The sequence below is a fragment of the Solanum verrucosum genome, unplaced genomic scaffold (genome assembly GCF_900185275.1).
Source record: "Solanum verrucosum unplaced genomic scaffold, falcon-dt-bn FXZP01000177.1, whole genome shotgun sequence".
Classification (NCBI taxonomy): Eukaryota; Viridiplantae; Streptophyta; class Magnoliopsida; order Solanales; family Solanaceae; genus Solanum; species Solanum verrucosum.
The window spans coordinates 2,028,025-2,041,742 of NW_026020401.1; the positions used below are offsets into that span (position 1 = coordinate 2,028,025).

Consider the following 13,718-nt stretch of genomic DNA (forward strand, 5'->3'; position numbering starts at 1 on the left):
GAATAAGTTATCCCATATATTTGGTGGAATAACTTATCTCGAAATAACATATTGTGCGATTAATTGCTTTGGGGTACTTTTTCTCAATCAAGAGATAATAACATATCGTACTATTAATTGCTTTGGGGTACCTGTTCTCAATCAAATGACCCCTAATAGTGTTTAGAACTCATGGATATAATTGTATAAGTCATGTTTCATGTTTTTTGGATAAATAAATTAAATATGTCTGCGCCATGCGGTCAAACACATTCAACTTCAATAAAAACTTCACTCAAATCAACTTTTTTAAAACAATAAAAAACTAAAATCTATGACCAAACATGAGCTTAATTATGAAAAAGATTTCTGTAGCTCTTACTAGTGAAATTTCATTTACACTTCGTTATAGTTCGTGACTAGATCTCTTACAAGTGTAAAAAGTACGTGAAATTCCAACACACTATGCTGGAGTTCTAGCCCAAAAATTTATTTTAGAATTGTTTTGCTGCAATTTTTATAGCCAGATTTTTTTCAAACTCCAAGACACAATCATGATGTTTTGAATAGTTTCAATGAGTTTGAATTTGTTGAAGTTGAAACTACAAGACATTATCTTTGAATTCAGAAGAAGTATCTTGGGTAAAATAATCTTCTCACATATTATATTATACATGTTTATTTCACTCATGATACCTATTTTAATATACTTTATCGTTGTTTCACTCATAATACCTTTTTTTTTTTGTTTCCCAAATTCCATCGGTGTCCGGTACCCACAGTCCGACTAAATTCGGATTTGCCCCGGGAAGTCCCTGAATAACTCCCTAACAAAGGTGACTCTGTACTCAAGGGGCTTGAACCCGAGGCCTCATGATTTGAAACTTCAACATATTATGCTAGAATTTTACTTTCCAAAACTTTGAACTCCAACAGGTGCTGGGACTGGTTAGTGTTTTAGCTAAAAATAATCTTTGTGCAAATATTATTTCACATGAAAAAGTAACTATTTTCTAACCAACTTCCAAAATAATGGCTAATCTTTGATTATAAATTTAAAAACTGACCACTTAGGGATGTAGTGAAGTGAATGAAGTTGCTTCTTTAATAAGATATTTCATACATGGAAAAATCCATGATAGAAAGTGCTACCACGGAGCCCTATCCCAACGTTGAGTCTGGATTAATTGACTCGAATGTGAGTATTCGACACTAGGTGAGAAAAAAAAAGTTCAAACAACTGACGATTCCACTCATTTTTTTGTTTTCATCATAGACTTAAAAGTGGCCCAAGGCAGATCAAGGCTCGGGAAGTGAAAATGGCATCAGGTAGCACCTTTTACGGTAGTTGTTTAAAACTTAGCCAACATTTGCAAAGTGTTCAAAATTTTAGCCACAACTTAAAAATTGGCAATTACATTATGCTCCTTAATAAACTAATCCACTATATTTTTAGGACATATGTTTATTTTTTTGATTTCTCATCCAGTGTTCCTTACTCATATTAGAGTTTGATTAAATTTGAATTTACATCGAAATGTCTCATGTTGAGAATAAAACACTTTCTAACAAAGATAACTCTGTACCTAAAAGGACTCGAACACAAAACTCTAATTAAGAATGAAAAAATACTTATTCGTCCATTTACCATAACCCTTGTTGATATATTTAGGACATATGAATCTGACTGGTTTGCATGTTCTCACCACCAATAATTATTCTACTTTTCTGACTCCTTCTCTTTTTATCTACATTTGGCCAAACTCCATATATGCGCAATTGAATCACAATATATCTATATTTATATACTATCTTAACATGTGGTACAAGTAATAGTTCCTTTCTTAATTAGAGGTCTTAGACTTGAGCTTTAAATATGAAAAAATCCTTGTTAAGAAGCGTTATCCTTCGAATAGGATCTTACCTAACACAAATTTGAATTAGTCGAGCTCCAACACAATTAAGATATACCATATATGTTCACAAACCGTGCACAATTACACATTAAGGATAATTAATGATTAAAAGAGAAAATTACTCCTTCCGTATATCTTTACTTGTCCAATATACTAAAAATAGTTGTTCAACTTTATTTGTTTAGTTTAAAAAATCAAGAGATAATTTACCATTTTGTGTCTTTTTTACCTTTACTATTAAATACAATTCATTTTTTAATATTTAGATGGCTTATAATTAATACAACTGATGTAGTCTAATTACCTATCTATTTATTGTTTTTTAAGGGTTGTGCCAAGTTAAATATGGATAAATAAAAATAAAAGGATATTTGAGTAGTAAATTACAAGAATAACTAATGATTATTGGAATTGAAAAGATCAATTTTTTTCCCATCTCATCCATGTTCGGTATCCGATATTCACATTAGAATTCGACTATTCCAATTCACATCAATAGGACTCCATTCGAAGAAAACCACTTTCAATCAAAAAAATAATTATACACAAAACTCAAACTCGAGACCTACTAATTATGAATGAAAATTGAAAGATCAACTAGTAATTCATTCAACATTAATTATGAATGATTGTGGAGTGTCAACGGCCTCATATAACAGTTGACCAAACCCTTCAAAAAAATAAAATAGTTTTAAGTTTGGTGTACTAATATAGTATATTACATGATTCCAATTTTCAACAAACAACTCTAGCTTACGTTGAAATGAGATAATTTAATGAATATCGCACGTCTTGACAATATACAAATCCACTTGCTCTATTTGTCCTACTTTATGTCGATAAAATATCACTGGCGAATTCAGGATTGTTAATTTATAAGAGCTCACTTCTTTTGATATAAAATTATTATAAATCACATAGTATAAGTGCACAATTATTTAAACACAATATTTAAAATATTAATGAGGAAAAATAAGATTAATACTATCATAAAAAAAAAAATCTTTTTTAGCTTGAAGGTTTTCTTAATCAAATAGCCAAAATTTCTCAAGAAAAATAAGAAAAGTAATTGGACATGACTTTTTAATTTTGTCATTTCACCAAAAAGGAAAAAACATGTGAGTTTATATTGAGAGGGAAAGAGGAAATTAGAAAATGAGTAAATAGTTGTTATTAGCGAGAATCGAACCTGACTTCCCCTAGACACAAAGCCTTCAAACTAGCTACAAAACCAAAGCACCCATTATGAGATTTGTTCACCAAGTGCTGAACGTTTAATATAGTCAATTTTTAAACAAATTACTACTATATATAAATAATTTTATGTCGAGATTAATAGGTGCTGGAGCACCCCGAAGGGTGTATGTGGGTCCACCCCCACAAAATACACACAATTACAATTTGAAAAACCAAAGTTATTCTTTTTAACTATATTTCATATAACTTTTACATTTTTAAATATATAAATTTTATTTTAAAGAATAATAATATTACATATATAATTCATATAAAAAAATTACATAGTTTAATTCTCGAATTTCGAATCGTGTTACCGTGGGATGGAGGGAGTACAAAATAAGTAGAGTAGATGTCACAATTGCTAGTCCCAAATTAATCTTTTCCAATTAATCCTAATTAGGATGTTAAATCATCGCCATCTATATCTAACACCAAACAATTTGACAGCTTATCCGTTAAACGCCCACCCCAAATTCATAAACTAATCATCCTCGTGTGTATTCATATTTGGATGAGGAAATTCCAAAAATATCTATGACTATAAAAGACAAAATAGCTATAGTTTGTTTGGTTACGATTCGTAGTTGTATGTTATAAGAGGAAAGATGCTAGCGAGATTGAGAGAGGAAGGAGAGAGGTGAGTAAGAGAGAGCAGAGAGACTAATTGTATTTGCATATTTGCTGAATATTTGTATATATATATGTAACTTGTATGTATATGTATCAATGATTGTATTTGTACATCTGTTGGATAATTATATATTATATGTAACTAGTATGTATATGTATTAATAATTATATTTATATATATGTGGATAATTGTATATATGTAACTATGTATCAATGAATACAATTGTGTTAACAAATACAATTTGTATCAATGAATAAATTGTATCAGCGAATACAATTATATCATGTTATATCAAGTTCAATATTTATATTTGTATAATAGATTATTATCATTTGTATCAATACTGTATCAATTGTATTAACATATACAATTTGTATCCGAATACAATTGTATAAATGTTGTATCAAGTTCAACATTTGAATTTGTATAATTGATTGTTATCATTTGTATCAATGTTTTATCAGCAAATACATGTGAAAAAGATTTGTGTAGTTGACACTTATCATTTGTATAATTAATTGTTATCGTTTGTATTTGTATAATTGACTGTTAATATTTATATTTGTATAATTGATTGTTATAATTTGTATTTATATTGAGGGAGAGGAGGCTGAGAGAGTCGTGGGAGAGATATGACAGAGAGAGAAGATAGAAGCGAGCAAGAATGCAAAAAGAGAGGCTATGTAGAAAGGAATAGAGGAGAGAGAAAATAGCAACAAAATTCTAACTATATCTATAAATTGTAATTTTTATAAAATATAATAATATATTATAAATACATATCACATATTTACCTGATAACATAATTTTCTCTATTTCTATCTATGTCTTTGTTCAACAAACACCATGTATATAAGTTCTCATATACTTATTCTGTGTCAAATTATCTAATGGAACCTTTCTTTAGCAAAAATATTGATTAAGTTGAGGGGGTTTATCCTCATTTATATCTTATTGAGTTATTTTTAGTCTTCAAAAATAAATACTATTAAGAATAAAATGAGGAAAAAAATTAATTTAGTCTTGACCTTCTAAAATGAAAAGTAACTTGAAATAACTATTTTAAAAATTACTATGAATAATTTGAGCTGGTGAGAATATTTTTTAATGTTTTCGCTATAACAAAAGAAACATTTAACGACAATAATTTTTTTTTAAAGATATTGCTGCAAAAATATTTTATAATAATTGAGTTAATGTCATCGCATCCAAAGTCGCTAAGACATTTATATAGTGTGTTGATTATTAATACACATATTTATTATTAATGATAAGTATAATATAACAACAATTATATTATTATCGCAAATAATTGCAGCAAAATCTTTTATCTTATCCCCTTCGTTCACTTTGGTCGACTCTAATTCTTTATTAATCCGTTAAAACAAATGAAATATTTCTATTATTATTTTTTTAAAAGTTTTTATAGTAACATAAATATTGTTACTTTTTTAGTTTTATTAATTTTAAAATTACATAAATATCATAATTCAAATAACAATATTTAAAATTTTCATTATTTTGGGTTCAATCAAATTGAAATAGAATAAAAGCGTATTTGATTACTAGGGCTTGGCAAGGGATACAAAAATACTCCAAAGCATGAGTTTTTTACATAATTAATGATAGATTCAATAACAAGTAAGACTAGGTACACATTTAATTTTTTTATAGGAAGATTTTGTTATTTAGGGAATTAAACAATTTTTTCTTTGACTATAATGTCTTCAATTTTTTCTTAAAATGTTTTGAATTATTACCTATGCTAATGTATAGTATATTTCATTTACATTTTAAGTGAGTAAATTTTATTATAAAAAATTAAAAGCATTTGACTCAATCTATAATCAAATTTAATTTTTTTGACCATCATATTCGAAACGCCTTCACACATATTAAAACAGATGAAGTACATATCAATATAGTTTTTGAGAAATATAAGCAATTTTTTACTTATCACAAAAAGAAAGTGATAATTGATAAGCACAAAATACTCAACAATATTTTGTTCCGCCAATGGCTACGAAGACCAATTCTATTGTTTGTTTATAAACAAAAAATGAACTGTATTTATTTTACATTATCAAATTAAATTAATAAAAAATGGTCTGTTATATTTTTTAAAATTCCGTTGTAAAAGTAGTTAAAATGTAACTCTATCATCATACAAACGATTCAAATATACTTTTTTTTATCTAACGAAAATAATAGATTTAATTTAATTAAAAAATTTCTATATAAGAGTATATTTGTTACTTCTAATTTCTAATAAAATCCAAAGGTTTATTTGATCCTTTTCATACTCCCACTCCATTCAAACTTGAAAATAAAAGAGGTAATTCATTTTTTGTTTTTAAAATTTTGTGGTATAAAATTAAAAATATGTTAAATGTATCAAAATGTCTTTTAATCTTATGATGTTAAATATGTCAGGTAAGAAATTGAAATAAAAGAGTTGCTAAGAAAGAAAAAAAATTCAAATATTGATTACCAAGAATTTAGAGTCTCCGACTATAGTAAATAGAACAACTAACATGAGGATTTTAAGTCCTCAACTATATCAACCCCAATCTCAATTGAAACCGCAGCGTGAGAATTTTAATTTTTTTCGTATTTTTTTTTAAACGGACTAAAAAAGAAGTGAAACAAATTAATACGAAAGGAACAAAAAGGACAAATGAAGTTCATGCAGATTTGTCCGTATTGTTATACTCCCTGCAGATCAATTCAAAATAGAAAGTCATGATAAATGTGACTACTCTTAATATTGTATTAACTAAGATTTTAGGTGCGATTTAGTCGAGGGCTACACTTATTTTTTACTAATTAATTAAGGATTAAACAAATTAAACAGATAAATACGTATTAATTAGTTGTTGTAAGCATATATAACACAACACATTATACGTTACCTGCAAATATATTTTCTGTTATCGTCGGAGGCGGAGACTCCGAGCAGATTGTTAGCTCCCTGAGTTCGTTGAATTACCGGCGATATTGATCGATTCTTAAGATTTTTATGAAACATGAAGAACAGAAAACATCACCGTGAAACGGCGGTGTTTGTAGGATTTCCGATCATTCTTCTATGCCGGAGACGGAGCAACATTTTCCAGTTTGTTCCTTTTTTTACTGCTTTATCCGTTGTTGTTCTCATTCTATTTGTGTTGATGTCTTATATAGCTCCTCCAATTGATAGCCGCCATGATCAGTTCATCAGCTTGGTGAGAAGCACGAAATGTTGGTTACGTTAGGAAAAAAGTTATATCTGTTTTTTTTTTTGTGTTTTTGATTAGTTTTGTGTTGCCATTATAGTTCTATAATGGAACGGAGCCCCGAAGGAACCTGCTTGAAGAACAAGTGATTCAGGAACCAGTGAGTGAGCGTTACGGATTTTACATTTCGATCATGAGTTTTTGTTTGTTTGATTTGATTTTTCGTGGTTGATTTATCCTCGGCGTTGATAGATGGGAGAAGGGAGATTAAGCCGAGATATATGGAATTCGAAGAAATCGAATATCTACCATGGTTGCAGTATTGCCAGTGACGAGTTTCCAAGTGAGTGGTTTTCCCTTTTTTAGGTTTCCAATCCAATTGATTGCTCATTTTCATCATTAATTGCTAATGAGGGAGGCGGGCTGGTGTGTGTGGGTGGGTGGTTTTGGGGGGGGGGCGGGTGGGGCAGAGGTACTCTGCTGTGTATTTATATGGCTTGTCGTTGTCATAGCAAATTATAATGGCCTTAACAATCAGTATAAGTGTAATTTTTTTCATATCCAGTGAACAATCTATGGGCTCATTTGAAAATGGCACTTATACTGATGAAGGTGGTAGAATTAAGAATCTGAACCCATAAAATTCAAATTCTAGATTCGTCTCTGCATCTGTTTCTATCTGTTTGATATGGGACCTGATAACATTTTGCAGCTGCTGAGGTTAATACACTTCCTAATAGGTACTTGTTGATTGCAACTAGTGGAGGCTTGAATCAACAGAGAACAGGGGTATTGCTCTTGTCCTGTAACTGATAATTTTTCACTAATAGAAGATCAATAACATGGACAGACGCTAGTATTTAATTTCATACTTATAGTAGCAATTGATGGAAATGGCTCTTTCGTTGATATGTTACTATTTTGCAAGATATGCTATCTTAGTCATTTCAACGGGATCTTCTAGTATTTGAATTCCTAGTTACGAGTGCATCTTCCCCATGACATTTTTGAGTATATATACTTACTCCAAGTTGTGACTTTTGTAGCTGTTGAGAAATAAACAACTAAAATAAGGTAAAATACAACCTTTACATGTTGAAACACATCGAATCTTAAATCCCAAGGTTTTCCTGCCGCGGATTAAACCATGTCTAACAGGATTCTATGAGGCATCTTCCCTCACAAACCTTGTTCAAATTAGGTAATCACCAATTATTGACATGAGTGAGCAGCCAAGCAAAACCACTGTGATGAAAGCTTCACCTCATATTCCATCAAATCTAAGTAAAAGAAGCAGACAATCTTCTCCTGAATAAGTTTACCTCATTTTAAATATTCTTCCTTTGACCTAGAAGAACTAATTAACAACAATGATCTGATGCATATAGTCACTGGGAAATTGAAGAAAATTGATAGCCAGTTATTTCCTTTTTCATGCGCTTTTTGTCCTTTAGTAATGGATCTAGTTTTTCTTTTTCATGCCACATTTATCATATACCACCATGGTGTCACATGTGACCAGGAGGTCATGGGTTTGAGCTGTAAAAACAGGCTCTTGTAGGAATGCAGGGAATGCTGCATACAATAGACCCTTGTGGTCTGGCCCTTCCACGGACCCTGCGCATAGTGGGAGCTTAGTGCACCGGGATGCCCTGCCCATCTTGGTGTCCCATCACTTCTTGAATGAAATTAAATCTGTGACATGCATGTTAAATTGTTAATGGATTTATGCTATTAACAGATGTTTAGCGTGGAAGTTTTTTCTTTCACTGTTACATTGAAGAGATTGTTGAAATGATGCGAGTTTGAGTTCTATTATTGCTGAATGCAGATTATTGATGCTGTTGTTGCTGCTCATATCTTGAATGCCGTCCTTGTAATTCCAAAGCTGGACCAACAATCCTATTGGAAGGATTCAAGGTTTTTACTTGATATGATTTATACTTGGATGCATTTTATCATCAATCCTTTCTTTCGTTGAGTGACTTCATTTTTGGGGGAGTAATCATTCCTTTTTTTGCAGCAACTTCTCCGAAATTTTTGATGTCGACTGGTTTATTTCGTATCTCTCAAAGGATGTCAAAATTATTAAGGATCTCCCTAGAATGGGAAATGAACTCATAATTCCGCACACAACACGTGTTCCAAGGAAGTGCAATGCTGAGTGTTATCAGACTCGTATCCAGCCAATTTTAAATAAAAAGCATGTAAGTCAATTTAATGTAAGAATTACTTCATTGTGCTTGACTTGTGTCTTGCATCTTAACATGGTGCCTTGACAGAAATTCTTGCAAGATTACTTGCAGTCTCTCTAAGTTAGTGTCCTGCTTTTCTTGTTGATTTATATGTGTATGTCCCGATTATTGTGAAATTCAATTTTTTTTTTCTTCCAGTCAAGACTGATGCAGTTCCAAATTATAGTGTTCATATTGAAAATTCTGCTACAGAAATTAGGAAATAAAATTAACTACATTTGTATCAAGTTTAACTTATTTCCTAGACTAGAAGTTTTGAAAGACTGGCATATCTGCTTTGCTGATGCAGGCTGTTCAGTTAACAAAATTTGATTACAGACTCTCCAATCATTTGGATACGGAGCTACAGAAGCTGAGATGTAGAGTCAACTATCACGCACTGAAGTTTACTGATCCCATAATTCAAATGGGAAAAAAATTGGTTGAAAGGATAAGAAAGAAAAGCCAGCACTTCCTTGCGCTGCATCTAAGGTAATGTGCATATTTGATACTTTCACGAGATTTTCCTGGCTGTTATTTTTTTCTTACTTGACAATCAATAGAAACAGATATCCAGACTATTTTGAACTCCGTTATGACTCTTTCAATCTCTAGATAGGATGTAATTCTAAAGCTCAGTCTTGTTGCTGTTGCACTTATTCAGTTGTGTCAAACTAGAATGACTATATTTTGTGCTACTTTTTTTTAATTCAATGAGTTTCATTTAGCCACCTTAAAGTTAATCATGTTAGTGTAGACTGTGGACTTCTCCACGCCACTATTATATGCTAGCTGAAGTTTTATTTCTCTTATGATAGGTTTGAATCAGATATGCTAGCATTCTCTGGATGCTACTATGGTGGAGGAGACAAGGAAAGACGAGAACTGGGTAAAATACGAAAGAGGTGGAAGACATTACGTGTATGTCATAAAACTATTATAGTAACTGGTAATATCGAGTAAGTTGCTCCTACTACTCACATTAAACACAATGTTGTTTCTTTGGCATAAAATGCAGGTAACAAATCCAGATAAAGAAAGAAAGAACGGAAAATGCCCACTAACTCCTGAGGAAGTTGGCCTTATGCTTAGAGCACTTGGTTTTGGTAAAGATGTTCATATTTATATTGCATCAGGGGAAATCTATGGGGGCGAGAAGACGTTGGCTCCTCTCAAGGCATTCTTTCCAAATTTTTATACCAAAGAGACACTTGCCAGCAAGGAAGAGCTGGCACCATTTTCTTCTTTTTCTTCCAGGATGGCTGCTTTAGATTTCATTGTTTGTGATGAGAGTGATGTCTTTGTTTCAAATAACAATGGAAATATGGCACGAATGCTTGCCGGACGAAGGTATGCTCTTGCTACTTTCAACTTGAAAGCATTTATTTCAACGCTTCAGTTAGAGATACTCAATTTACTGGAATCCATTACATGTTGTAGGCGATACTTCGGTCACAAGCCAACCATCCGTCCAAATGCTAAGAAGCTTTATAAGATGTTTACGGATAGAAATAACATGACTTGGGAAGAGTTTTCCTCACATGTCCAAAAACAGCAAATAGGTTTCATGGGAGACCCAATGGAGGTAAAGCCAGGCAGGGGCGAGTTTCATGAAAATCCATCAGCATGCATTTGTGAAGACACCAATGTCAAGGCTAGAGAAGATGTAACTATTCCCCAAAGTCCTGCCATGATCTTTGGAGAAGGTACTGATTCTGCTGCTGATGGTACCAGGAGATCTTTTGGAGAAGTGACCGATAGACGCATTATTGAGGATGAGCAATATTGGTTTGATACAGATTATATGGAGAATGAGGTTGGAGGAATTCAGAGCATTGGCGGAGCCACAATTTCACTAAGGGAGTTGAATATATGAAGAAGTGAATGCACAAAAAAAAACGAAAAGGGATTCAACATCTACTGTATACAAAAAAAAAGTAATTTTAGGCATGTATAAACAGTGTAATTTTCCGTTGATACCAACATAGCCTAGGGGTAGAAAGTTGTACATAAGGGTTAAGTGCAGATTGATAACTAGTTTCTCCAGTTATGCTGGTTAAGGTACAGTATTGTGGGCAAGATGATCAACTCAATCATTTGCTAGTTTTGAGAGGATTCTTTGCATTTGAATGCAATATACAGCACTACATCTTGGACAAGGATTAGTATAATTCTCAGAAAATGGGAGGAAACCTTGATGTAATTTGGAAAGACTGAAGGGGGTGGATGGATAATTAGATATAGGAAGAAACCGGACGAGGTTCGTTTTGTTTGCATTTTCTCTTGTAGATGTTAAAGAAAAGGAATGAACAAATTGAATGTGTATTCTGATGATAATTGATAATGTTGGATGAACTATTGATTCTTATTATGTTCGTGATTAGAAGAGATTGATAGTGAGGTCAAGATCGTTTGACAAGACAATATGAAAACTCTATAAACTAATTACCAAATGTGCATAATAGGATAGGGGATGTTGGAAAAATTATGGAGATATCTTGTCCATACAACAGATAAAATTATGAAGATTTTCTGAATACCATCTTCTATATTTTCAAGGATGCAGTACAAAATACTTGTACTGTACAATTGTAGGGTTAAAGTCCTTTTTAAAAAATAATATTAATTGGGGGCTAGGGGAAAGGGGATTAAGAGGCGGGGAATCAAACTCTCACCAATAAGGCTGGAGTTCAAATAGTCAACCAACTAAGAGGATATTTGGATTGACTTAAAAGTTGGTCAAACCTATTTTTAAGTCAGTTTTTGACTTTTGGAAGTGTTTGACCAATATAAAAAATAAATTAAAATAAGTCAAAAAAATTTAAAACAAGTTAGGAAGTGTTTGACAAGATAAAAAATGACATAAAATAAGTTTTACATGACTTAAAATAAGTCAAAAATCAAAAGTAGGTCTCCCCCTACTTTTTATTTTTGACTTAAAAGTCATTTAAGTTTGACTTTTTATTTTTGATTTAAAAGCTAATACTTTTTTTAAGCCAATCCAAACGGACTTTAAGCTAATAAGATTTCCTACTATATGATTAAAGTTCTATTCTAGAAAAAGAGTATATATTGATATAACTATCAATCAGTAATTGACTCTTATTCAAAGAAAGATCATCTTTTGTGCAAAGTATACAATTATAGCATTGTTTAACATCCTTCTCAAAATGATATCGGTGATCACATAGTAGCAATTTGGAGATGAGATAGTGATGTAATATGTGTGTCCCTGCCTTTGTTAACAAATCCGTAAGGCGATCATGAGAAGAAATGTATTGTTAAGTGATGAGATGATCGACAATTTTCATGTTGCCTGTGGTTATATCTCAAAAGAACTAAAACGTTGAAGAGAGTTCAAATCTAAAATTCGGGGCTATTTAGGTAAGATTTAAGTCAATTTTGAACTGAATTTTAGTCTTAGTTGTTGAAATTCGAAGTTACAGTTGAATTATAATGAACTTATATTATAATTTATGTTTGAGTTATATGAAAATTATATTTTAAGTTTGTATGTTATTGTAGTTGTTAAAATTTGTATGGAAGTTGTAAATAGATGTTCAATGTATAATTAGTTCTATGAAACTTGTTCTTAAGAGGCATGTTGTAATAGATATTTGAAAAATACAATGTAATACAATTTTAATACATATCTTATACATACTATATCAAATTTTGTATACCTCTTAAAATAAACTTATACATTATATACATATTTCATTAAGAATTTATAGAATTTTTTCCTTTAGAAACCAACATGAACTTTACAATTTTTATGCAACTATATACATATTTCATAGAAAATTTATAATGAAATCGTGAGTAAAATTTGAAGTCTCCAGCGAAATTAAGTTAGATTTTTGAGAGAAAACTCTCGCTATGTATATAATTATGTACATATTTTCACATAAAATTTATACATGAAATTGCCAGTGAAATTTGAAGTTTTGAGCGAGATTCTAAATTTGATTTTGTATATATTTTGAGAGAAAACTTTTGCTATGTTTGATAAACGATACATTTGATAAATTTGAGTCCAATTTTGTATCATATAGAAAGAAAAAAAAAAGAGTGCTTATCGGAACATCCACCATTGGGTCATGAATAAGGGTGTCAAATATGGCCCAAAAAGTAATGTTCCGTTCAATTCACGTCTTATGTTTCCCTTGTTTCTAATATTCTCTTATATTTCTAAAAACCTCTAAAATCCCTTATTTCTCTCCTAATTTTAAATTATTTTATAATGTATTCGTGCTACATATTATGTATCCGATTTGTTTTACTTTTTCAGGAATTAATGTAATTACAAACTAAATAGGGATATATTGTAATTTCATATTATATGTGATTCCTAAAATTTATACAAATTTAAAAGGTTCGAGTTGGACAATGGACACAAGATAATTTCATATGGGCTTATTTTTATTCAATCTAACATAACACATTTTGAAAGTGGTCTTTATTGAGTAAATTTTAGCAATAACAAACATAAAAATCATATTAG

At 30.9% G+C, this 13,718-nt stretch overlaps 1 protein-coding gene across 1 annotated transcript; it reads left to right on the forward strand.

Annotated features, from left to right (window-relative positions):
• The first annotated feature begins 6,791 nt into the window (after positions 1-6,791).
• Positions 6,792-11,104, forward strand: LOC125839987 (O-fucosyltransferase 6-like). Its single transcript, XM_049518964.1, has 10 exons — positions 6,792-6,989; positions 7,081-7,140; positions 7,233-7,323; positions 7,693-7,769; positions 8,812-8,900; positions 9,004-9,187; positions 9,525-9,706; positions 10,033-10,135; positions 10,233-10,564; positions 10,655-11,104. The coding sequence occupies exons 1-10, from the start codon at positions 6,792-6,794 to the stop codon at positions 11,088-11,090; spliced, it is 1,752 nt and encodes a 583-aa protein (XP_049374921.1). The 3' UTR covers positions 11,091-11,104.
• The last annotated feature ends 2,614 nt before the right edge of the window (positions 11,105-13,718 follow it).